The following is a 27,858-nucleotide window of genomic DNA, read 5'->3' as shown; positions in this document are numbered from 1 at the left end:
AATTGATAGGACGATTACAGCTCAGCTTGTTGGCTTTCCGCCATCTTTTTTTTTTTTTTTAATGTCGGTGTACGTTTTCAACAGAGGGCGGCAGTCCAGAGTCTCGAATCCAGGCCGTCCACTGCTTGGTCCACAAGTTACCGGAGAGGAATCGACAAGTCCTGGGGCTGTTTATGAAGCATCTGGCCAAGTGAGTGCTCGCCCGTCCCCTTTGGTCATAGTTCATCCAATCTACACCTCCTCCTAAACTCTCCACACTCCTTCCTTCCTGTCTGTCTGTCTCCTCGTTCTCACTCCACATGCTTATTCTCTCCTTTCGCTCACTCCCACTCGCCTTCTTCACTCCCCCTTCCCTGCTGTCACTCCATCTCTTCTCCTTTGCCAGCATTTTTGTCCTGTTTTTTTTTTTTTTTTTTTACTGTGTTTTAACATCAAGGAAGGGATCATGTGTCCAGACATCGTCTTGCCAGCGAGTATAAAAGTGAAAGATGCAACTATAGTTGGCCCCCAAAATAGTAGAACCCCCTAGTTCAGGGGTCTCAAACTCAATTTACCTGGGGGCCACTGGAGCTAGGGTCTGGATGAGGCTGGGCCGCATCAGGTTAAAAAAAAAAAATAAAAAAAAAAAATTAAAAAAAAAATATATATATATACTAAAAATACAATAAAAATATTAATAAATATTAATTGTATTAAATATTAATAAATATATATATATATAACATAATAGTCTTCAATGCTTCTGCTATACCCTCCACTTTTTCAGTGCTTTGGTTCTTTGCAAAAGCTCTGATAAAACATTAAATTATAATACATTATTATAAATTATTTTTTATTTATTATTAAATTATTGAATAAATGTTTAATGTTAATTTTTATTTTTTGACACAAAATAAAAAAATAATAAAGAAAAGAAAAATAAATAGGCAAATCAAAAAACAAATGAAACAAGTGAAACACATTAATTTTTATTTATTATTAAATAAATGTTTCATGTTAATTTTTATTTTTTGACACAAAATAAGATGGAAAAATAAATAAGCAAATCAAGTTCCATCTAGGACACATCTATGCAGGAACTTGTACCACTTGTATCATGTTAATATTCCCAAATGCCATACAATTACCAAGCGACGTTAGCCAATGTGCAATAAAACTAAAATAAAGTAAAGTTAGCCAAGCTATTGGGGAACAGGAATGTGTTTACAGAGCTTTCCTGTGTTTCCTGGTTCTATGGTTATCATCACACTTGTTCTTTGCCATCAATGGTAGCCTTCTGTGATAGCTTCACCCAGAAAACAAACAAAAAAATCACAGCCAAGCCAAAGAAAAAGCATGTTGTTTGAGCTTTGGAGGTTCCACTACATTACAATCAGTCGATCGGAAGCAATAATGTTACATTATTACGCATTATATATGTCTTTATTTTAATATACATGTATTCATGTTAGAAATATAGACATAAAATATGCATGTTGTACAAATTAAAAATAGATTTTCTGAAATTAAATTCAAATTATTAAAATCAATTAACGTTTAATTATTTACTTTCTATTTTCATTCATGTTCCTGCATAGATGTGTCCGAGATGGAACTTGTACCACTTGTATCATGTTAATATTCCCGAATGCCATACAATTACCAAGCGACGTTAACCACTGTGCAATAAAACTAAAATAAAGTAAAGTTAACCAAGAGATGGGGGGACGGGAAAGTGTTTACAGAGCTATACTGGCATTTTTCTGTGTTTTCTGATTCTATGGTTATCATCACACTTGTTCTTTCCCATCAATGGTAGCCTTCTGTGATAGCTTCACCCAGAAAAAAAAATCACAAACAAGCCAAAGAAAAAGCATGTTGTTTGAGCTTTGGAGGTTCCACTACATTGCAATCAGTCGATCGGAAGCAATAACGTCAGCTGACATTACAAGGTTTTACCTCTGCAAAGCTTTTTTTAAACTTAATGTGAGTAAATTGGGGATAAGTAAATAATCCCTCCTCCCCCGAGGCCGTGAAAGTCGGCTGGATCTTAGCTCATTGAAGCCCACTTCTGCAGGATTGGGCTCTTGTTAAAAAAGAAGAAGAAAAAAAAGGAGCACTATTGAAATTGAATTTGGATTATCCGGCGTGAAATTCGCCAGACTGGAGAGACTGAAATATATATATATGTATATATTTTTATTATTTCTGAAGTTGGCGTGCGTGCATGTCCTGCAGGGGAAAGAAGCAAAGCCAGAATTTCACACTCCTATCTGAAAGGGTTTGGGAGATGTAATAAATTTGAGGTGTCACCGGCGTTTTTGTCTTCAAAGGAATCATCGAGAGCTATTTAAACTGCAGTTTCCCTGCAGATGCGCACCGCATTGCAGCAGGATTTGACTGTCAAATCCTTTCACCTGTCTTTAGCAAATTTTGCAAAAGGAAGCCACCCCCCACATACTTTTTCACCTCCCAACACCCACTCCTACCCAGTGCTTCAGTCTAATATTCACATTGTTATTGTTGTTTTTCGTAATTACATTTCGTGTTGTTCTGTTTATTTCTATTGCTCGTGGTGGAGGTTATTGATAATTGGTGGGAGGACGATTAATTGGATTAATCATATGACACATGTTGAAAAGGAGCTCGCATGTGAGCGACCGTACAGTACAGGCTTTAACTTTGTGGATTATTTCTAGTCTTACTATTTGTTTTTGTTCTGGAAAGTGGCGGCTATCATCAATAACTGGTGGCGGGAATTACATACACGCTCCTGATCATTCATTCGTTCATTGTACAGCTGGAGCCTATCCCAATGTCAGTGATGTCAATTAAAAAACACAGCAGGGAGTTGCCTACAGTTATCACAATAACTGGTGGGAGGAGGGATCACAGGAATTGTATTTGTTTGTTTCTTTTGGATTTTTCCTGGGTTACGGAGTCGCCACAGCGATACCAGTTATTGTTATTACCAGTTATTGTGATAACAATAACTGGTAACAATAACTGGTGGGAGGAGGGATCACAGGAATTGTATTTGTTTGTTTCTTTCGGACTTTTCCTGGGTTACGGAGTCGCCACAGCGACACCAGTTATTGTTATGACCAGTTATTATTGTCAGGGTTGGGCTGCACGGCGATCGAGTGGTTTGGGCCAGGCCTAACAGCTAGGAGATCCAAGTTCAATTCCACCCTCTGCCATCTCTGTTTGGAGTTTGTGTTATCACAATAACTGGTGGGCGGAGGGATCACAGGAATTGTATTTGTTTGTTTCTTTCGGATTTTTCCCGGATTACGGAGTCGCCACAGCGGATCTTTTTGATCCACATACTGATTTGAATACCGATGATGCATACTAGTGGAGATTCGAACCCGAAGCCTCCGCTCCAAAGTCCAGAACGCTAACCACTTCACCACGACAAGCTCGATCACAGGAATTGTATGACAAAGAAATGTTGTTTGTTCATTAAAACAAAACTTTACACTTTTAACAATACATAATGTCGCTAACCGAGGTCCCCCCCCCAACATACAGTGTGGCCGCCCACAGTAAACAGAACCTGATGACGGTGGCGAATCTGGGCGTGGTGTTCGGCCCGACGCTGATGAGGCCGCAGGAGGAGACAGTCGCTGCCATCATGGATCTGAAGTTCCAGAACATCGTAGTGGAGATCCTCATTGAGCACCATGAAAAGGTAGAACACTCTGCCAAGGAATGACACATGAATACACTTGAAAAGACGTTCCGCCATCTTTGCACCTCGGCATAAATATGAGAAACAGCTAAATAACTACTTTATATTCACCAAACATTCTGTAAATAAGCTAACAAAGCCAAAGTTTGCTAAGTCGTCGAGTGTCGTTTTTCTCACCTTGAGGTCTTTCTCGCAATATTTGAAGAGCGCTCTTAAAGTGTCCTGTCGGGGCTCTTTCTTCACGTTCTTGAGGAATTGAAATAGATAGATTTTGACCGAAGTGTTTTGCAGATTTACACTTCCAGACTTGTTGATGACGCATGCTCATGCTTTCATGTGCATTGCTCATTTTCCACGCAATAAAAGAATGCCGTGTTGAGGCTCTCGCCTGTGTTTTGGAAAACTCTGCCCGTCTCATCAAGCCAGCTAGTTAGCTAGCTCGCAGTGCTTCCACATGCTTAACCCTTAATTAGGGAGAATTGTAATGCAACGATCCAAACCCTCTCTCTGAGCGTCAATCTGAATCCCAGATATTGATGTTGGATTTCTCACCAAAACGCCTCCATTACCGCTCTTTTGAATGTAAAAATATTCTCGATGTCACGTTCCCTGAAAGACGAGTAGCATGGCTTTGTATCATAAAATCTCCGAGTATCATTACTCGGCGTCAAACCTCAAAGGAGGGAAGAGGAAAAAGGTTTTAGATTAGTCTTCTAATCTTTTGGAGCAGCGCTGAGGTCTGTTTGTGTGCCAACTCAAAGCTTTTAGTGTTTTGTGTGACTTTTTTTTTTTCCCCCTACCAGCCTCATTAACTGAAAGATGTAAATAAAATTCAGCCTGCTCACAAATAGTAGTAAAGTGGAATACGCTTTTTGGAAATCATTACAGAGAATTTAAGAGAACTATTTAAAAAAAAAAAAAAAAAAAACTAGTGTCTTCCTTTGAGGCTTGGGTGCCAACACGTTTTCAAGATCCCCTACCGGTTCTGACAAGGAGACAGACCTGGGTCCTTACCTATGAAGCTTGTTTTCCACGCTAAGTATGGTATCCTACCCCTCCATCTGGTACTTTTACAATCAGTAGCTGTTACATTTGTTCACTGCCTGCTTTCCTAATATAATTTAAATAAAAAAAAAAATTCTATATATTTATGTATTTCTTTATTTATTTAGTATTATTGTATTATTTATTTATTTATTTTGGGCCACGTACTGAGAACCAGTAACTGTTACATTTGTTCACTTCCTACTTTCCATAATACAGTTTAAGGGTTTTTTTTTGTTTTGTTTTGTTTTTGTTTTTTTATTTTTAAAATTTGTATTTTTTTTTCCCGTACCGAAGTACAAGATGATATGACCATAAAATATGAAACATATGAAATCAAGTGCGGTAACTTCTAAGAAAACGTGATGTAAGTTGCACCTGTAAATGATACATTTTTCCATCACATACGTATTTGTACATAAATCAATAGTCAATAATGTATCATTTATTTGACCCCTTTCGTGTGTAACAGCCCCTGAATGCATCTTAAGATGCGAATCCAAGATTTCTTTGCCATATTTCTGCTAACATTGCAAGATACGGCATTGGGTTTTTTTGTGTTTGCTAACTCTTAGTGAATAATACATGAGCCCTAGGCATATGTAGGCATATCTATAAATGTGTACAGTTTGGTGCTGATCCAAATTAGGATGGTTTCGGCCTTGGAGTCGGTTTGCTCTCTGCTGAGAGATAACCTAGTTGGAAAAATAACATTGAAAATCCCCCCCCCCCATCCCCCCAAAAAAAGTCTTTTAACACAAGTTAGACTTCTCTTTCAACAAACTGGACGGGACTCTGATGGAATAAAATAAACAGGTTCTGGACTCAAGAAGGGTTTGTCCCGAGTTGTGTTTACATAGGAACTTTTAGAAGTGGAGTTTAAAGAGAATAGGTGTGCCGAGGAGAGGCAGCCTCAGCAGAGACGATCACAGAGAGGAGGGAGGATGGAGGGCTTGGTGGTTGCGGCGAGAGAAAGTGGCAGAGAAAGCGAGAGCGAGTGTGAACAGGCGAGGCAGACGCAGAGGGGGGATGGCATGAGAGAGAAAGTTTGTTGGAGCAAGGCAGAGACGGGGAGGAAAAAAAAAAAGTGAGAAATCTGATATGGCTGAGACGCCGGGCTGCCACTCTGGGCAGATGGAGGTGAATGTAAAACACTGCTGCTATGCTATCAGAGGCTATTGACAGTCTGAAGTTGGACTCGGCAGTGTGGAAAGTTACTGTCTTGTCTGTCCAACCTCCAACGCTCTCTTCGAAAGACTGTCCCTGCATTCCAACGAGCCATGAGCATCTCGTATGGCCATTTATTGATTTGCCATTGTTAACCTTCCTCTTGTGTTAGCTTTATGGTATCATCATCATCATTCATAAAAATGCACTCCCCCCTCCGTTTTCTTTTTTCTTCTTTTCTATCCCCTCCTGCTCCGGTCTGACCACTCCAAATTTGCAAAACAACAAAACATCATTCATTCATTCATTCATTTTCTACCGCTTTTTCCTCACGAGGGTCGCGGGGGTGCTGGAGCCTATCCCAGCTGTCTTTGGGCGAGAGGCGGAGTACACCCTGGACTGGTGGCCAATTAACCTAGCATATTTTTGGAATGTGGGAGGAAACCGGAGTACCCGGAGAAAACCCACACATGCACGAGGATAATATACAAACTCCACACCAAGGGTGGAATTGAACCCTAGTCTCCTAGCTGTGAGGTCTGCGCGCTAACCACTCGACGACCGTGCTGCCCATTCATTCATTCATTTTCTACCGCTTATCCTCACGCTGGAGCCTATCCCAGCTGTCTTTGGGCAAGAGGCGGGGTACACCTTGGACTGGTGGCCAGCCAATCACAGGGCACATATAGACAAACAACCATTCACACTCACATTCATACCTATGGACAATTTGGAGTCGCTAATTAACCTAGCATGTTTTTTTTTAATGTGGGAGGAAACCGGAGTAGCATAGTTGTGGCATCGTTGTTTAGACATTTTGTCTAAAAATGCACTCCCCCCTCTGTTTTCTTTTTTCTTCTTTTTTATCCCCTCCTGCTCTGGTCTGCCCACTCCAAATTTGCAAAACAACAAAACATAATTAATTTTCTACCGCTTTTTCCTCACGAAGGTCGCAGGGGGTGCTGGAGCCTATCCCAGCTGTCTTCGGGCGAGAGGCGGGGTACACCCTGGACTGGTGGCCAGCCAATCACAGGGCACATATAGACAAACAACCATTCACATTCACATTCATACCTATGGACAATTTGGAGCGGCCAATTAACCTAGCATGTTTTTGGAATGTGGGAGGAAACCGGAGTACCCGGAGAAAACCCACGCATGCACGGGGAGAACATGCAAACTCCACACAGAGATGGCAGAGGGTGGAATTGAACCCTGGTCTCCTAGCTGTGAGATCTGCGTGCTAACCACTCGACCACTATGCAGCCTCATCTTTATAGTCCCATGTCCTTCCAAGACAGAAAAAGACAACAAGGAGTCCAATAGTAGTGATGACAGTATTCAGTCATATAATCATTTAACTGGGATTGGCTGGTGACCAGTCCAGGGTGTACCCCACCTTTTGCCCCAAAGTCACCCGGGATACGCTCCAGCATGCCCCTGCAACCTTAGTTAGGACAAGCGGCATAGAAAATGCATGAAGGAATGGTCATTTAAAATGTAAGCACATGGCTCTGAACAACCCGCCGAGTTTTGCTGGCGTCTCACATTTGAAGTTTGGTGTGTATTTTTGAACACTTTGGTTCTATTTGAAATTGTATGACCCGAGGGGTGTTTGAATTTTATAGTCCAACTACAAAGTCATACATTTTGCTTCCCATTTGTATATAAACAAAGAACATGGCTGACAACGCTGGTAAAGTAGTATTTCATTTGTTTATGACAAGACAATTTGATTTTTTTTTTTTAGAACATTGTCATTTCTGTGTTTTAAAGGTTTTAACATTCCTGGACCTTTCAATAGCCACGTTTACATGAGGAGTTTTTCTCTTTCCGAATGACCTTTCAGAAAGCAATGGTATACATGGAAAGGAATATTCCAATCGCGTGTCTACATACGGCGCTATAATCAACCAGAATAGTCAATGGGGCATGCGCAGTAAAACGTAAACACCAACATCACGTGATACCGACTTCCTCCAGTTTTTCTTTCACTTGTCGGAATAACTCCGTATTGCCAGTTTTTCCTTTGTTCCAGTCTTGAAATTTAGTTTGAATCAAAAACAAACTTTCCTTAGCAGTCCAGTGCCGATTGCTGGCCTCCATTTTTTAAATCGAAAAACATCTCGAGCTGCGTGTTACGTCATATCTCAGCATTCGCTGAAAGAACGCACCCGGGAACACGAAAAAGATAAAGTTCAGTCTTGCTAATATTTTATAATTAAGCTTGGCACATGTTTTATATAGATATGTATTTTCCTTTTTAATAAAACTGGACTTGTGAATGGCGTATAGAAGGGTTTAGATTCTGTTCCACAGATGGCGGTAATGCACACGAAAGCTGCTTGCCAACCGCCAATAAACAACAGAAGAAGAAAAAGAACGCAGTCTGACAACTTTCCGATTGAGCGGGTACAAGATACCTCAATCGGATTGGGGAAAGGAATATTCCACCCCTGTGAATCCGATTATATATTCATTCGGATTGGCACTTTTCTTTCGGAATGAGGTGTATACAAAGGTTACATTCTTTCCGATTGAGCAAATAAACAGAATGAAATTGGAATAATTGGAATAACGCGGCTAATGTCCCATTTTTGGTACTCTCGTGCAAATTCCAAATGGGCAATTTTTAAGATGTTTTTTTTCTTATTAAAGGACTCCACATTATATGGGGCCAAGGATCATCCCGTGTCCCATTTTTTTGGATCAACCACTTGACTTTGTTGTTTCATAACCCTCAGAATCTTTGAAGTTTGAAAAGTTTTGAAATCTTATGGCGTCCAACCTCATCAGCAAGGCCTTGCTAATAACTCATGACTGTGTGAATAAAGAAAATGACATTAAATCCACATTTTTGCCAAGATTTGGCCTTTTAAAGGCTTTGGTCTGAAACGTATGATCATCCTGTTTCAATTTAATGCTTATTTGCAATAAATTGTTTTTGTCTCACTACCATTTATTCTTGTTCCATTTTGAATTACTACCTAGAACCTCTTTAAGATTTTTTCAAAAGATTTTTTTTAGGGTTTCAAGTGTTGGAATTTTAAACTCCGAACTTTAAAGTGGTGGTCCATGTGTGCAAATGAAATGTTAAATGTCCTAATTTTCTAGAATGCAGCACTAATTTAAGACTCTTCCTTCCTTCTAAATGCCTGCATTTGACATCAATTCAGCAGCTTTTGCATAATCAGGCTTACAAATAAACAGTCAACAAAACCTAACCTCAGTGAAGGTAATAGTGGAACTTTTCAGCTGCGCTTATTTTCACCAGAGTCTTACTTTTCAGATCTTTGCAGACGCTCCCGATTCATGCCTCCTTTCACCGACCGCCCCAGTCTTCTGTGCTCCAACCAGGCAGTCCAAGAAGCTGAATCGACAGAACCGTCCCCTTGCTGTCTACAATCCACAAGCTCTGGACATTCAGACCGGTAAAGTAATAACATTGGCTTTCCGGGGATTGAACCTGCCAGTCAATACACCTAAGAATAAATATTAAAAATGCTTATGATTTACATACACCACAGTAGCCCACTATGACAGCACCACTGATTTATAGCATTTGGCCCAAGGCATTTTAGTCATCTTACATCTGGAAATAGTCATTTTTGGGCAAGAAGGCAAACCTTAAAAAAAAAATACTCTATTGAAACAATACAATGTGGGACTTAAAGGTGCTGTGCAGCAGCTTGAGAAAAATAAAGAAAACATTTTTATGTCTATCAAAGGTCAAATTTATCAGTTTTATCAGCATGAGCATCAACAAAGCAACCCAATGTGGACCAGTACAGTCATCTTCTGTGTTGAAGGGACTTTGTTTAAAAAAAAAAAAAAAAAAAAAGTGATATATTCCAAATCAGACCCGAGTTCAATTCCACCATCTCTGTGTGGAGTTTGCATGTTCTCCCCGTGCATGCATGGGTTTTCTCCGGGTACTCCGGTTTCCTCCCACATTCCAAAAACATGCTAGGTTAATTGGCGACTCCAAATTGTCCATAGGTATGAATGTGAGTGTGAATGGTTGTTTGTCTATATGTGCCCTGTGATTGGCTGGCCACCAGTCCAGGGTGTACCCCGCCTCTCACCCGAAGACAGCTGGGATAGGCTCCAGCACCCCCGCAACCCTTGTGAGGATAAGCGGTAGAAAATTAAGTAATAAATGAATGATGTTTTGCAAATTTGGAGTGGTCAGACCGGAGCAGGAGGGGATAGAAAAGAAGAAAAAATAAAACAGAGGGGGGAGTTCATTTTTAGACAAAATGTCTACACAACGATGCTACTCCAATTTCCTCCCACATAAAAAAAACATGCTAGGTTAATTAGCGACTCCAAATTGTCCATAGGTATGAATGTGAGTGTGAATGGTTGTTTGTCTATATGTGCCCTGTGATTGGCTGGCCACCAGTCCAGGGTGTACCCCGCCTCTCGCCCAAAGACAGCTGGGATAGGCGGTAGAAAATGAATGAATGAATGAAATGAATATTCCAAATTACACCATAAATTGATCAATAACCATGTCAAATGATTACTCTACCCATAGTAATTTCTGTGTATTATTTAAAAAAAAAATCGGTATTGGATTGGCAAGACTATAAAAAAGGAAGCCAAAAAATGTGCATGGCTAAGCTGTAGTATATACAGAGTATAGATTGCCTTCCTTGTTCCCATTCATTATTACTGAGACCAGAACTTTGGGGGTGAACTTAAGGGAACTATATACACACATTTTTGCTGACATGTTGCTTTTTTTATACATATAACTGCATTAGTGGTTGATCATCTCTTTTTTTCCCTAATCAAGTAGCCTTGAACATCCATATCGGGGCTGACCGTTGGAATTCCTCTTTAAATTGTCGTTAAGAAGACACCTTCTCAAATAAAAATTTCATATACATCTTCAGCGTGCGACACCACCAATCTCGCAGCAGATGAAGCATCCATGGGCAGCAATGAGTCCGTGTCATCCCAGTCCTCGTCCACTTCTGTGCCGGAGATGTCGTCGGACAGGAGCGACCACGTCCCGCTCAGCGCCAGCCTCTCCTCGGGCAGCAACTCCAGGTCGGTGTTGAATGCTGATTAATTGTAGGTTCACGCTTCAGGGTCCTTCTTCTGCTGTGTCATGTCTGCCAATTCACCTTGAAATCTTTTGCTCGTTCACCCTCCCCGACTCCCATCAGTGCCTAACAGGATAGATAATATCCTTCCTCTTTCATTTTGACCTCTCTCTGTCTCGCAAGAGTCCACTTCCTGTACTCAACAGATAAGGTGTAGCTTGGCCTGTTTTTAGCAAATATTAAGCCTGACCTTGAACGTAAATATTTCTTTTAGGTTTGGTATAATTCTATATTTTTATTGTAAATGTAATTAATCACAATAATTAAGAGCAGCTGCACGGTGATCGAGTGGTTAGCACGCAGGCCTCACAGCTAGGTTAATTGGCGACTCCAAATTGTCCATGGGTATGAATGTGAGTGTGAATGGTTGTTTGTCTATATGTGCCCTGTGATTGGCTGGCCACCAGTCCAGGGTGTACCCCGCCTCTCACCTGAAGACAGCTGGGATAGGCTCCAGCACCCCCGCGACCCTGAAAATGAAAATGAATTAATGAATGAATGATGTTTTGTTGTTTTGCAAATTTGGAGTGGTCAGACTGGAGCAGGAGGGGATAGAAAAGAAGAAAAAAGAAAACAGAGGGGGAATATATGCACACTTGTCCTCACAAGGGTTGGAATGTGGGAGGAAACCAGAGTAGCATCGTTGTTTAGACATTTTGCCTAAAAATGCACTCCCCCCTCTGTTTTTTTTTCTTCTTTTCTATCCCCTCCTCCTCCGATCTGACCACTCCAAATTTTCAAAACAACAAAACATCATTTATTCATTCATTCATTTTCTACCTCTTATCCTCACGAGGGTTGCAGGGGTGCTGGAGCCTATCCCAGCTGTCTTGTGGCGAGAGGCGGGGTACACCCTGGACTGGTGGCCAGCCAATCACAGGGCACATATAGACAAACAACCATTCACACTCACATTCATACCTATGGACAATTTGGAGTGGCTAATTAACCTAACAGGTTTTTGGAATGTGGAAGGAAACCGGAGTACCCGGAGAAAACCCACGCATGCACGGGGAGAACATGCAAAGTCCACACAGTGATGGCCGAGGGTGGAATTGAACCCTGGTCTGCGCGCTAACCACTCGACCACCGTGCCGCCCCCAATTGAACGTTAATTTTCCCAATTAAGGGCAGTTATTTATTTGTCACATCATACTCAAGTTAGCTTTAGCTCTTATCAAAATGTAAAGCATGTTGGCCGCTATGCAACCGCCCCCCCCCCCCCCCCCCCACATGCTTTCCAACATATGTAGCATGGTGCTAAAGGACGGAAGTAGTGCTCCCAGGAGGAGGTGGTAAATCTCCGCTCTTATTTGCCCCGGGAGACAGGTGGCCGCGTTGGTCGTGTAAATCGTACTGACATTGGGAAGATATTCATCTTGTTTACCACCCCCCCGCCCCGCCCCCTCTTACAGTCACAACTCCTGTCCCTTTATATGAAGACTTCCACCATATGTCACCGGGTGTCACCCTGGCTTTGTTCACTCGTAAACTGCGGCCTGAGATGGCGGCGATCTGTTACAGCTGAGCCAAAACCAGCTCATAAGTAAATCCACTTGAACGTTTCATCTGCATGAAGGTCACCCCAGAAGATGACACTTCAGCCGGGTCATACACAGACAAACATTTCATCTTTTCAGACAACAATTTTCGCCATTTTAAGATAAATTCGAGATATGTAGTGTTGAAAAGATGGAGGTGAGCCAATTGGGTGCGTTGCATTTCCCACACTGCTAATCAGTGATGGCTCATAGGAGTGGGAGTGGCACTAGTTAACCCCATTCTTCTCCTCCCCACGCTCCACCAGCAGCCCTCCACGCCTCTGGCGGTCTGACAGCTGTGGATCATAAAACGGTGGCTTGCAACTGATTTCCTGGCCACCCAAACCCATCGAGCATAGTGTGCACGCAGAGCTCAGCTTCTTTTTTTATTTTATTTTATTTTTTCCAGAAATCCCACCACTAGCCCCTTTTTCCTTTAACGGAATGACACTTGATCGCCCTCCTCATCCTGTTACTGGAGCTCCGTGCCAGGATCAAAAAGCCATGGATGGGACGCTGCAGGGCAGGTTTCCTGTTTCCTAATGAGAAGCAGGAGTCCACTTTAGCTGCTGATGAATTTCTGACTGCCGCTAATCTGGCAACACGCGATAGTGTATGATAACCCGAATCACACAATCTGGTGCACCCTTGGCATTTGAACACGATTTGACCTTACATTTGTCTCCATTTGCTATTCCATAAACTTCTAAGTATTGCAAAGTAAAGTCACATTCCAAAAACATGCTAGGTTAATTAATTGGCGACTCCAAATTGTCCAATAGTCCAATAATGTGAGTGTGAATGGTTGTTTGCCTATATGTGCCCTGTGATTGGCTGGCCACCAGTCCAGGGTGTACCCTGCCTCTCGCCCAAAAGACAGCTGGGATAAGCTCCAGCACGCCCGCGACTCTTGTGAGGATAAGCGGGAGAAAATGAATGAATGATGTTTTGTTGTTTTGCAAATTTGGAGTGGTCAGACCGGAGCAGGAGGGAATAGAAAAGAAAAAAAAAAAAGAAAACAAAGGAGGGAGTGCATTTTTAGACAAAAAGTCTAAACGACGATGCCACAACGATGCTACTCCGGTTTCCTCCCACATTCAAAAAAAAAACCATGCTAGGTTAATTGGCGACTCCAAATTGTCCATAGGTATGAATGTGAGTGTGAATGGATGTTTGTCTATATGTGCCTTGTGATTGGCTGTGTACCCCGCCTCTCGCCCGAAGACAGCTGGGATAGGCTCCAGCACCCCCACAAGCGTGTATGCCATTCCCGCCACCAGTTGTTGATGATGGCCGCCACTTTCCAGAACAAAAACAAACAGAAAGACTGGAAATAATACACAAAGTTAAAGCAGTTAAAGACAGCTGGGATAGGCTCCAGCACCCCGGCGACCCTCGTTAGGATAAGCGGTAGAAAATGAATGAATGAATTAAAAATACAACTGTAATTTTCATCACATCAGTGCTAGCTACTGTACCTATGCTAACCAAGTCTCCTACAAATTGAAGCTAGAAAGCCAGCATCTGGAGAGCGAAATATTGGGACACACAGAATGCTTTGCTCGCACAAGTCCCCATTTACTGTATTTAATCATGTTTACAGAAGAAGCTTAACTCGCTCTCTGATGAGCTGAAAACAACAGATGAGCCATTCAAAAGCCGGTTGCTATTTTTTGCCCCAGAGGAAAAAAAAAAAAAAAAAAAACGGCAAATGAGCGATTTCCCTCGCTTTGGCTTAGCTGTAATTGTGACAGCAATTTTTGGGATGAATCCATTTACGTCTGCCGCATTTAACAAGTTTCTAGGGCAAAGCCGCGTGGCGCCCGCCCATGTCCATTTTACTCACTGTGTAGATTTATTTGGATCGTTCTAATCCAGTCCCACAACTGGTAGAGCGGATTGGCTGTTGGTTACTTTGCTGCCCCACCCTGCTTGGTTGTCACACAGGCAGGTTCCATGCTGCACCGCGCCAGGAGGGGCCGTGCCCCATCAGCCGGGCCTGAACAGAGTATTTCAGAAACAGTGCTGGTGAAACCCAAATCCGGATCTTTCCTCCCTTCCAGTCCGTCTATCTCTCCTCCACCAAGGTAGCCGCATCCCCTCGACCTCCAGCCCCTCCCTGGCCGCTCCCCTCTAATTGCCTTGATTAGTGTCTCTATGGGAGCGGCAGCTCGGAGCAATTTGCCCATTATGTGATGTATTAGTACTGGCCCTGGGGCAGGCATGGAACACAGAGGGATGCCTGACTTAAACTCTGCGTTTGCTTGGACCCCCCGCCTGTCACCCCCCCATACGTCGGACATGGATTGGGCAGGTCTGACAGCAGGCGATGTAAAGCACAGCTGTTGATGCTCCTGATCAGATACATAGCAAAAACCTAAGATGAGGTTCAACTCCGCTAAGTACACAAACCCAGCTGACTGTCATAGTGTCAGCATTTCACCAGTAGTATAATTATAATCATTATTATTACATTATTATTATTATTATTATTATTTCTAGAAGAGAGGAGAAATATGATCTCAGGGAAGAAGTACATTTGAAACACTTCTATGCTAGGACTACGTTAAAAAGCCATAGTATTTCAGTATGTGGAATCAAACTATGGAATGGATTGAGTAAGGACCTCAAACAATGCACAACGATGAGCCAATTCAAGAAACAATACAAGCAGTTGATGTTTGCTAAATACAAAGATGAAGAGTCTTGAACCAGTCATGATGTGCTAAAATTAAAATTAAAATTAAAAAATACTTAAACTATATTAGGAAAGCAGGAAGTGAACAAATGCAAGTTACTGATTGTAAAAGTACCGTTATGTCATTGTATGGTCATATCACCTCGTACTTCGGTATTTGACAAAAAATTAAAATTGATTAATTAAATAAATTTTAAAAATAGTAAAAAAAAAAATTAAATAAAAATATAAAAGTAAAAATAAAAAATATATTTAAAAAATAATACAAATATAAAAATAAAGATAAACAAATAAAGTTAAAACAAGGGGTAGGATTGAATATGCTTTGCTTCTTCCTACTCCTTTTGGACATGTGGAACTGTGAACTGATTATGGGATGCACTCAATTGTAATCTGATGCATGTTCAAATGAAATAAAACCATTACCATTACCATGATTCACCATGATTTTCATGATGTTTATGTCGTCCTAAAAATACCCCCAAAGACTGATATGGAGCTCTCTTCTCTGAAAACGTCTGGCAGTGAACGAGTTAAGGAGCTGACTAGAGCTTCAAAATGAAAAAAAAAAAAGATAAGAAATTGGAGTGAAACCAAAAAAAAAAATATTGCCAAGAACTGTTAAATGGGCTGATCAGCTGATCAAAAGACCATAAAAAACCAAAAAAAAACTAAACCCCGCTGGATTAGCCAGTAGGATTTCAACCAGTTTAAGGCAGTTCCTGTATTAAAATATGGTGGTCAGCTGTGCCAAAAGCTGCGTTAAGATCTAACAGAACCAGTACAGAAACAAGACCTTTGTCTGAAGCAACAAGGAGGTCCTTAGTAACTTTTACAAGTGCTGTTTAGATGTTGTCTAAACCCGAACTCAAAGTGCTTGGCAACCGCGGATATTGGTCTATAATTAGATAAGAGATCTGGATCAAAGTTAGCTTTTTTTTTTTTAACATAGCCTGTTATTAAATACTTATTAATGATGTTGAGTACAGCAGTGCCAGTCAGTGGTAGAGTATCTTTAAATGGGACTTATTGTCATTTTTTTCCACTGTAAGGGTCTAAAAATGAGCATAATTGGTCCCAAGTAAGAATCACATGTAATAAACAAGTTGATGAGTTCGAGAAAGAAGTTGTAGAAAAAAAAAAAACCTTAGTACAAAAAGTGTTTAAGTACGCATTCGTCATTTGCACTTCATCTAAGGGCATCGCACTTGAGGAACGATTTTCGCCGTTTGATGGAAGTCGGTGATTGATTTTGTCTAGTCTAGTAATAGTGACAATTTTATTGTCGACAAATGCCATGAACTCATCACCACCGAGAGTGATAGAAATGGATGGGTCGATGGTGCTGTGACACTTTGTCAGCCTGGCTACAAAACTGAAGAGAAATGTGTGGTCCGTCGGGATTTCGATTAAAGATGAGTAATAGATGGATAGTAATAGATTACTTTAACATTTACAGAGGGCGTTCTGAATATTTGAAGGCCGAATCGGAATACTATGTCTTTGCCCTCCCCACTACTTACCGTCACTATCAGACTCTAAGAATATGGGCGTCATGTTTTTCCCAGGCTGAATGATTTGCTAGTAAAACGGTAGAATGTTATTTCCGTCATTCCACCCTCATTCCATCCCCGCTCATCCGCAACCTCGGCATCCTCCTGGACCCTACCCTTTCTTTCAAACCCCATGGATTGAGTAAGGACCTCAAACAATGCACAACGATGAGCCCGTTCAAGAAACAATACAAGCAGTTGATGTTTGCTAAACACAAGGATGAAGAGTCTTGAACCAGTCATGATGTGCTAAAATTAAAATTAAAAAATACTTAAACTATATTAGGAAAGCAGGAAGTGAACAAATGTAAGTTACTGATTGTAAAAGTACCCGTTATGTCATTGTATGGTCATATCACCTCGTACTTCAGTATTTGACAAACAATTAAAATTAAAATTAATTAATTAAATTAATTTTAAAAATTGTAAAAAAAAATAAATAAAAATATAAAAGTAAAAAAAATACTTCAAAAAATTATACAAATATAAAAATAAAGATAAAAAAATAAAGTTAAAACAACAAAAAAACTTAAATTATATTAGGAAAGCAGGAAGTGAACAAATATAACAGTTACTGATTGTAAAAGTACCAGATGGAGGGGTAGGATTTAATAAGCTTTGCTTCTTCCTACTCCTTTTGGAAATGTGGAACTGGGAACTGATTATGGGATGCATTCAATTGTAATCTGATGCATGTTCAAATGAAATAAAACCATTACCATTATTCACCATGATTTTCTGCAGCCTGTGTTGTGTTTATATGTTATATGTTTATATATATCACTATATTGACACTTACTATGGTACCCATTATGTCATTGGATGCTCATATCACCTCCTACTTCGGTATGTGACAAAAAAATAAATAAATAAAAAAAAAACTTAAACTATATTAGGAAAGCAGGAAGTGAACAAATGTGACAGTTACTGATTGTAAAAGTACCAGATGGAGGGGTAGGATTTAATAAGCTTTGCTTCTTCCTACTCCTTTTGGACATGTGGAACTGTGAACTGATTATGGGATGCGTGAGAATAACAGATGAGCACCGTTGGGTGTGGAAACTTCCAATAGTGCCTCGCTTTAGCAAGCTTAAGATTAACTTTGTACAACAGTGCTTAGCTTAGCTTAGCACTTAGCATTCCCGAGCAGCCGAGGAAGCAGGGGAGACGGGGTGACAGATGGGCACGACTCGAAGCACAGAATCCACCGTTCAGCCCCGAGGGTGATAGCTCGCCTCGCATGTCTAACAGGTTTTCTCATTGTCGTTCTCTCGGGTCCACTTCCCAACCTGGCAAGTGATGACATGTTTAGCAGCATGTCATCATTCCGTGGATGGTTGTCACGTTGCCCCCCCCCCCCCCCCCCCCCCCTTTCCCCCACCACCTAACAAGGTGGACTCTCTACAACATTGGCAAGAGTTTCTGGGGCAAACCAGGCCTTAGGAGAGATGGGGTCCACACATTTTGGTGGACACTGCTCTTTCATCTCCATGGTACAGTTCCCAAACTTGGGAGCTTAAATAATAATAATAATAAATCGAGTGGTTAGCGCCCAGACCTCACAGCTAGGAGACCAGGGTTCAATCCAACCCTCGGCCATCTCTGTGTGGAGTTTGCATGTTCTCCCCATGCATGCGTGGGTTTTCTCCGGGTACTCCGGTTTCCTCCCACATCCCAAAAACATGCTAGGTTAATTAGCGACTCCAAATTGTCCATAGGTATGAATGTGAGTGTGAATGGTTGTTTGTCTATATGTGCCCTGTGATTGGCTGGCCACCAGTCCAGGGTGTACCCAGCCCAAAGACAGCTGGGATAGGCTCCAGCACCGCCGCAACCATCGTGAGGATAAGCCGTAGAAAATGAATGAATGATGTTTTGTTGTTTTGCAAATTTGGAGTGGTCAGACCGGAGCAGGAGGGGATAGAAAAGAAGAAAAAAGAGAACAGAGGGGGGAGTGCATTTTTAGACAAAATGTCTAAACAACGATGCCACAACGATGCTACTCGGGTTTCCTCCCACATTCCAAAAACATGCTAGGTTAATTAGCCACTCCAAATTGTCCATAGGTATGAATGTGAGTGTGAATGGTTGTTTGTCTATATGTGCCCTGTGATTGGCTGGCCACCAGTCCAGGGTGTGCCCCACCTCTCGCCCGAATACAGCTGGGATAGGCTCCAGCATCCCCGCAACCCTTTGTTGATAAGTGGTAGAAAATGAATGAATGATGTTTTGTTGTTTTGCAAATTTGGTCAGACCGGAGCAGGAAGGGATAGAAAAGAAGAAAAAAGAAAACAGAGGGGCGCCTTTTTTGTCAAAGGTTGCGCAAACAAGCGAAGGAGGCTGGAGGGACCACTTGCGCATATAAGCAGAGCTTATAATATAAACAGAGCTTATAATCTTACCAGTAACGTCACTTTTAAACAAGGACTGAAAAGATGTGCTATTTCTTTGTGCAGAGCGTCCACCGCAGCAGCAGCAGCAGCTTCCTGGTTAGGAGATGGCCAGCATCCTGCCACACCTGACAAAGAAAAGCCACAGGAGAGGTAAAAGTGCAAAAAAAAAACTAGTTTAACTTCAACTCATGCTCGTCACTCTTTTTCCCTCACTTTCTCACTATTTTAAATGCACCACCAGTACAGCAGAAGCGCCAACCCACTCAGGTCCCACGCTTGTCAAACAAGTGGCCGCTAAATGCGCGTTTATCATTTATTGTGTGAACCGTGCTCTCGCGCTGATTTTTGTAGCTCTACGTCCAAATTATGAACTCATTTGGCTGCTTTTCCGTTTGCGACCGGGAGAAAATTGTAAACAGCTCGGCCCGTTGTCCGGCCAGTCCATTAATGTTATGAGCACAAATGTGAGCTTCGTTTTGAAAAAAAAAAAGCGGCATATGAATGATGTTGCCGAGAGTCTCAGAACACAAGCCTGTTGCCTTCCACTTTCCCTCCCATTGCTCATCTGTGTGCAGAAAGGAATATGAAATATTTATTGACATATCGCGCGCTGAAGCACAGCGTCTACCTGCCAATGCTGCTGCTGCCTTCGAGATAACGCTTTGCAACGGCAAGCACAACACCTTTTTTTTTTTCGCCATCTTTCCCAAGAAGGAAACAGCCTTCTTTTTTACCTTTTTGTTTTTTGTGTGAGCCGACTTCAAACATTTTTAGTTCTTTGTTTTTAATTATTTTCAAAACAAAAAGCCTCCCTTGCTTGTTTGCGTAACCTTTGACAAAAAAAGGCGCTCAAATAGTTGCTGGTGACGGAAGGAGAAACCTCCATCCACGTTTCATGGTTTATTATGGATTATTTTGTTTTGTTTATTGACAAGCTCTTGACATTCAAATTGCAATGTTAAATACTACTTTATTCATTTTGATATGACACACTTGCAATATTATGCCATATATTATCAATTCATTCATGTAAAAAAAAAGAGTCAAAATCTGCAATAATTTGTATTATCCAACAAAATGTGTTAGGCCCAACTATATGCAAATGAGCTGAAATCTACATACGCAGAATTCCTGGGATACTTCTCCGGTTTTCTTCCTCCCACATTCCAAAAACATGCTAGGTTAATTAGCGACTCCAAATTGTCCATAGGTATGAATGTGAGTGTGAATGGTTGTTTGTCTATATGTGCCCTGTGATTGGCTGGCCACCAGTCCAGGGTGTACCCCGCCTCTCGCCCAAAGACAGCTGGGGTAGGCTCCAGCACCCCCGCAACCCTTGTAAGGATAAGCAGTAGAAAATGAATGAATGAATGAATGATGTTTTGTTGTTTTGCAAATTTGGAGTGGTCAGACCGGAGCAGGAGGGGATAGAAAAGAAGAGAAAAGAAAACAGAGGGGGGAGTGCATTTTTAGACAAAATGTCTAAACAACGATGCCACAACGATTGCTACTCCGGTTTCCTCCCACATTCCAAAAACATGCTAGGTTAATTAGCGACTCGATACAGGCGCCTCTTCAGAGGAAATCCGATGTGTTTGTCCTGCTAGTATGCTCTCTTTGGTCAACTGTGAACGTGATCATCTAAACCCTGTTGTGCACCACATCTACTGCTAACACTATAACTAGGGCTGGGTTAAACGATTATTTCTGTAATCGATTAATCTAGAAAATAGTTTTTCGATGCCGTTAAAACGACAGCAACCAGCATACATAAAAGACAAATATGTCAAAGAAAGACACTGTAAGTGCTGCCCTAGTGGACGGAATCACAGAACAGGCCAATCAAAACGAAGAAAAACTGCTAACTACCGTTAAACGCGGAATCTGAGCTCTCGAGCTAAACATGTCTGAATGGTGACCTGAATTAGCTTTGACACTCCTCGTACGGAGCGTGAATGGAAGCTAGCGCAGTTAGCTTAGAGCTAGCTTATCAGCGTATGCTAATGTAATGTGTATGTTGACATCTCATTAGAAAAGTTAGCCATGCTACATCCGTGTCTGAAATACTGGGCAACATTGGCCAGTGATGTATTGCATCAATAAATGTAAGGATGTTTGTATTTAATTCAGACATTTTGTTTACTTTCACAAAAGTACACTCTTTGCTGGGAAAATAAGTGTAGAAGAAGAAAAGGAAATACAATTTAATAAAAAAAAAAATCGAACAGATTTTATATGGACGTACCAAGATCACCACTATAAATCCAGACTAAAAATTTTGGACTGGACACATAACAAAAAAAAAACAAAAACGGAGAGGCCTGCGCACTGATTGCCTCCATTTTTCATTGTCAGCAGCAGGAAAGCCAAGGCGGTGTACCCGTGCGAGGCTGAGCACGACTCTGAGCTCTCCTTCCAGGTCGGAGCAATTTTCAACGCCGGTAAGTGTTATCGCCGTATGCCGTAGCCGCCCAGCATATTGGATTGGGAAGAAAAACACAACTCATAATCTGAGGGCCAATCTAAAAGAGAGATAAAATGAAAGTGTGGTGGAAGGGAGGATCTTTGATCACTTAGAGGAAGTCAGCGTTATTATGTTGTTAGTGGAACCTTGGTTAGCATCCTTATTTTGTTCCAGAAGGTCCGACTCCAACCAAAGCAAACGCTAACTGAATCAACTTTCACCATCAGAAATAATGTAAATCCAATGAATCTGTTCCAGAAAGCCAGAAATGTTGACACAAAACATGTTTTCATAATTTCACAATTATAGTTTTACATGCAGAAATAATTTGAAATGTATACAAAAAGGTTGCTTTCATTGAAGACTGCGAGACAACACGGGGACGCCACCTTCCTGTTTTGCCGTGAGTTATTTCTTGAATTGGACAGAAAACTTATAAAAACATTTTGAGTGAATGACATCATAGATGGGCTACTTAGCTGCAAACTAGCTAAGGACGTTTTGTGACAAAAAATACATGAAGAACACAGTTGCACTCACACAGTGTATTCATAACACAGCAACGTATTGTACGCTAACCGGGAAATGTACGTAAACTGAGACAATTTTTTTTGACATTAAGTAAAAACTATGCTAACCGGGGTGGACGCTAACCAAGGTTTCCCTGATTGTTTTTTTCTATTTAAAAATTAAAAAAAAATTGATTGATCAGGCTGCATGAGTGCTGCTGGCATTCGAGAGCCACTGTTCCAAATAATAATGTTTAATCATATATTTAATAATATTAAATATAATTTAATTTATATAATAATATTATAGTATATATAATATTATAATCATAATTATAATAATAATGATTATATAATTTATATTATTATAATATCCAACTATCCATCCATCCATCCATCCATCTATCCATCCTCTCTCTTTATCCATCTATCCATCCGTCTCTCTCTCTCTCACTCCATCTATCTCTCTCTATCCATCTTTCTATCTATCCATCCACCCATCCCTCTCTCTTTCTATCTCTCTTTCTATCCATCCATATCTATACATCAATCCATCCATCCATCTCTCTCTCTTTATGCTGTACATTTTATGCTATATTATCATAAATATATTATTATAATATATAATAATACATATTATTATAATATATTTAATAATATTATACTAATTATAATATTACATTATAATATATTAATAAATAAATATATTAATAAATAAAGAAATAATATATATAAATAAATATATGTTTTATATAAATAAATAATAAATTAATAAATGATAATATTAATAATATTTCATTATATATTTAATAATAATAATATTTGTCACGATACAGTAGAGGTCCACTGCTCACACTCACTGGAGTCCCTGTACTTTTCTCTTATGTAACCCCCACCCTCCAATACCCACCCACCTCCACACCACCACCACCTGCTGCTGCCCCGCTCCATATCCTGGTCTCCTGCAGTGACCCAGTCTAGAGAGCCGGGCTGGCTGGAGGGGGAACTTGAGGGCAAGAGGGGCCTTATCCCTGAGAACTATGTGGAGATGCTGTAGCCTCCAAACGGACACCATTATTCATATTGTTGTTATTATTATTATTATTATTATGTGCACATGCCTTTGCAGTCACGGCGGAGCCTCATTCAGAGTGTTCTCTCAAGCCATGGACTTGATGAAATGTCTGCGTACTTTATCCTATGCATGCTGGCCGTCGGGGAGAGGAGAGACCACATGGAGTTCGATTCCGCCGCACTGCTGTAAACCCAGGTAGCATATTTTTTGCTCCACCCACTTATCCATGGTATCCATGACGAGCCCCTCCTCCTACACCAGGATTCTGTCCCAATGTGCCTTTGTAGCGTAGACGGCTGTGAATGGCCATAAATCACAGGGTTCTCACTCGGAGGCACCTTGCTTTTTGGCTTCCTCTCCGCTTCACTTGGATCACCTCAGAGGGCGCCGACGCCGTAGTTTCCATTCAAACTCAAACGCCGTCTTTTTAGCTATCAAAGGCAGCGACATTTAGCTAGGAGGCAACCTTCTCACCATTCAGGTTATTGTCAAAGATCAGCAAAAAAAAGTGGCAAATTGGTCGCAAAAAAGACAACAGAGTCGTGCATCTTTTGTTTGGCCATCTCTATATTTGCAAATAATACATCTTTTGTTGGAAACTATGCAATCCAGAAAATGACAATAAGAGTGGTACATCTTCTGTTTGGTCGTCTTTGTTGGGTAATGTTTAGTTTACAAAACTACAACAGAGTGAAACATCTTTAGTTGGATTGTCGTTATTTGCAAAAACTACAACAAAGTGAGACATCTTTTGGTCATAATTTTTTTTGAGGTCCTCTGTGTTTGTAATATTTGCTACAGAGTTATACATCTTTTGTTGTCTGATCTTTGTATTTGTATCAACAATGTGATAAATCTTTTGTTGGGCAATATGTAGTCCAGAAAATTACAAGAGTGATCCATCAGGTGATCTTTGTATTTGCAACAACGCCAACAGAGTGATACATCTTTTTTTTTTGGCTTATCTGTAGTTGTGAAAAGTTTGGGTTATCTTTGCATTTGCAAAAACGCCAACAGAGTGATACATCTTTTTTTTTTTTTTGCTGATCTGTAGTTTTGAAAAGTGATACATCTTTTGTCAGATAATTCCAAATACAAAGATCACCCAACAGAAGATGGACCACTCTTGTTGTAGTTTTCTGAACTACATATTACCCGACGACAGATGTCTCACTTTGTTGTAGTTTTTGCAAATAATGATAAATCTGTTGTAGTTTTTGAGAATACAGATTAGCCAACCAAAGATGTTATATCAGATTCAGATGTTTCACTCTGTAGGAGTTTTTACAAGTACAGATGACCAACAGAAGATGAACCAGACTTTGCTGTAGTTTTCCGGACTACATACTAGGCAACCAAAGATGGCTATATCTACAAAGTGAACTTTGTAGATCTTTTGTTGGGTAATATGTCGTTGCAAAACTATGAGAGTGATACATCTTTTTGTTGGATGACCGTTATTTTTAAAAACATCAACAAAGTGATACAGCTTTCATCGGGTAACGTGTCTTCCCGAAAACTACGACAGTCATCCATCCATCTTGTGCCGGATCATCATCATCATCATCATTTGCCAAAAGTACACCAGAGTGAGACATCTGCGCCAAAGTTTCAAAGCTTTCTAAAATGTTTTTTTGAGCTGCTAATAATGGATTTGGATTTGGAACACAATCGGCTCTGATGGGGCCGTCAGTGCAGCCCCTCTCCTTGTCAGAGATGCTTTTTCAGGGCTGAATGCATGCATTGAGATTATTCTTCATATTATTATTATTATTATGATTATTATGGTTATTATGATGGGTTGCAAGTGTTTCTGTTGGTTTTAAGCGTATTTTAAACTTTGCTCGGTTCCTTCCTGAGCAGAGAAATGAGACACTCCTACAAAATGTCTGATTTAACATGATTTTATTTCCTATATATTTCAATACCAAAATAATTTTATTATGAATAAGATATTAAAATGCAGTATTTACATTGGGGTTTTTTTTGTTTGTTTTTTTGCCTTTCTGTTTATTTCCCAAGGTTGAAAATGTTGGAAAGGTGGAATCTTCTAAACACGTAACAATCCATCACTCGTACGCACGGACGACAATTCACTTATTGGAGATTTTTTGTTTTATTTTCACTGGCGGTTGCAATAATAATTTAAAAGTACTGATTTGTGGTGTTTTTAAAGGGCCTTGACGTCATTTTTATACCTAAGGGGCATCGGCTTGTTAAATAATGTGAAATAAAATGTCTGCTTTCCTCTTAACGTGATGTCAAAGGTAATATTTTTTCATTAAAATGTCCGCTTTTTAGCTCATACGCAGTCAAAAACTGAAAGAATCGACACGGATCTATCAATCTAGTATCCAAGATTAAGGAATCACTTTCCCGTGATCTTCCATCACTGACGTTCTCCTGTTTTTAAGCATCCACGGCACAAACATCATTCAGAGATCTTTTACATGACGGGAGTGCTCCACTGTTTTTTTAAGAGCCTATTCCCAAAAGACACTTGTGAAAGATCTATATGACAGGGGCGCTCTGCTGTTTTTAGGAGTCTACTCCCCAAAAATTGTTGGTCAAAGATCTTCTTCATAACACGTGCGCTTTGCTCTTTAGGATTAAAATATGAAAAAATGTTTGTCATAAAGATGGATGCTATTTTTAAGCACCAGTGATCTGCTCTGCTATGCTGTTTTTAGGAATCAGCTGTTTTTAGGAACGTCCGTCAATTATTTTGTCCTTTCCACGATCCCCCTCCTGTTTTTATTGATGTCATGAAGGGGAACAAAAACGCTCTGCTGTTTTTAGGAATCTACTCCCCAAAAATTGTTGGTCAAAGATCTTCTTCATAACACAAGTGCTTTGCTCTTTAGGATGAAATTATGAAAAAATGTTTGTCATAAAGATGGATGCTATTTTTAAGCACCAGAGATCTGTTCTGCTCTGCTGTTTTTAGGAATCAGCTGTTTTTAGGGACGCCCGTCAATTATTTTGTCCTTTCCACGATCCCTATGCTGTTTTTAATGATGTCATGAAGGGGAACAAAAACACTCTGCTGTTTTTAGGAATCTACTTCCCAAAAATTGTTAGTCAAAGATCTTCTTCATAACACGAGTGCTTTGCTCTTTAGGATGTAATGATGACAAAATGTTTGTCATAAAGATGAATGAATGCTGTGCTATTTTTAAGCACCAGAGACCTGCTCTGCTCTGCTGTTTTTAGGAATCAGCTGTTTTTAGGAACGCCTGTCAATGATTTTGTCCTTTCCACCATCCCCCTCCTGCTTTTAATGATGTAATGAAGGGGAACAAAAACGCTCTGCTGTTTTTAGGAATCTACTTCCCAAAAATTGTTAGTCAAAGATTTTCTTCATAACACGAGTGCTTTGATTTTTAGGATGTAATGATGAAAAAATGTTTGTCATAAAGATGGATGAATGCTGTGCTATTTTTAAGCACCAAAGATCTTTTAGTTGACGGGGTTCTCTGCTGTTTTTAGGAATCAGCTGTTTTTAGGAATGCCCATCAATGATTTTGTCCTTTCCAGGATCCCTCTGCTCTTTTTAATGATGTAATGAAGGGGAACAAAAACGCTCTGCTGTTTTTAGGAATCTACTCCCCAAAAATTGTTAGTCAAAGATCTTCATAACACGAGTGCTTTGCTCTTTAGGATGTAATGATGAAAAAATGTTTGTCATAAAGATGGATGAATGCTGTGCTATTTTTAAGCACCAAAGATCTTTTAGTTGACGAGGTTCTCTGCTGTTTTTAGGAATCTGTCCCCCCAAAAATTGTTGGTTAAAGATCTTCATAACACGAGTGCTTTGCTCTTTAGGATGTAATGCTGAAAAAATGTTTGTCATAAAGATGTATGAATGCTGTGCTATTTTTAAGCACCAGAGATCTTTTAGGTGACGGGATGCTCTGCTGTTTTTGGGAATATGCCCCCCCCCCCAAAAAAAAACAAATGCACGTTAATGATTTTGTCCTTTCCAGGATCCCTCTGCTCTTTTATTGATGTAATGAAGGGCAACAAAAACGCTCTGCTGTTTTTAAGCATCAACTGCACAAAACCAGTCAGAGATCTTTTATAAGACGAGAGCCCTTTGCTCTTTTGAAAAATGTAATAGAAATAAATTCTGTCATTTGGTCTGACTTAAGCGATGCCAGGGTGTTCAAAGTGTGAATTGTATGACTTTAGGAATGTGGAAACGGAGCTAGCGCGCTACTGTATTGTTTATACATCCTGTTAGAGCACACACACACACACACACACGTTACATAACACTGTAAGGTGGAGCTAATGAGATGGGCGACATCCCCTACCCCCCCTCTCACTCCCCCCTCTCACTACCTCCTCCATCACTGCCACCATCCACCCTCGGGGCCCTTCAACCCCCCCCCCACTTCCACCCCCCCCCCCCCCCCACCCTGTAGAAATACTGCTGAATCACAGCGGCTACGCCAGCCAGCCAGACTGTCTATCATATCGAGTCTGAGGTCCTCCTCCTCCTCTTCCTCTTCCTCCTCTTCCTCCTCTCCGCACAATCTGACTCATGTCCACTTCCACTTTTTTTTATTTGCACCAGCGAGGTAAAAGTCATATTTTAATTTTTTAAGACTTACATATTTAGTTG

General features: G+C 40.6%; 1 protein-coding gene across 9 annotated transcripts in view; it reads left to right on the top strand.

The window, feature by feature from the left end:
- Nucleotides 1-27,567, top strand: part of arhgap10 (Rho GTPase activating protein 10) — a 53,889-nt gene extending 26,322 nt beyond the window's left edge. Inside the window, exons 17-23 of one of the 9 annotated variants that reach the window (XM_058046036.1) lie at nt 85-190; nt 3,514-3,673; nt 9,174-9,315; nt 10,786-10,942; nt 19,247-19,333; nt 21,539-21,624; nt 23,125-27,567. In XM_058046036.1, the coding sequence (XP_057902019.1) occupies nt 85-190; nt 3,514-3,673; nt 9,174-9,315; nt 10,786-10,942; nt 19,247-19,333; nt 21,539-21,624; nt 23,125-23,213 (827 nt within the window). In that variant the 3' untranslated portion in view covers nt 23,214-27,567. Of the gene's footprint in view, nt 1-84; nt 191-3,513; nt 3,674-9,173; nt 9,316-10,785; nt 10,943-12,948; nt 18,116-19,246; nt 19,334-21,538; nt 21,625-23,124 lie in introns of those variants that run through there. The other 8 variants (XM_058046038.1, XM_058046034.1, XM_058046039.1 and 5 more) reach the window with 8 other exon arrangements.
- The last annotated feature ends 291 nt before the right edge of the window (nt 27,568-27,858 follow it).

This window comes from Doryrhamphus excisus, chromosome 1, assembly GCF_030265055.1.
Source record: "Doryrhamphus excisus isolate RoL2022-K1 chromosome 1, RoL_Dexc_1.0, whole genome shotgun sequence".
Lineage (NCBI taxonomy): Eukaryota > Metazoa > Chordata > Actinopteri > Syngnathiformes > Syngnathidae > Doryrhamphus > Doryrhamphus excisus.
The sequence above is the reverse complement of the archived record's forward strand: the minus strand, read 5'-3'. Positions and strand labels throughout refer to the sequence as shown.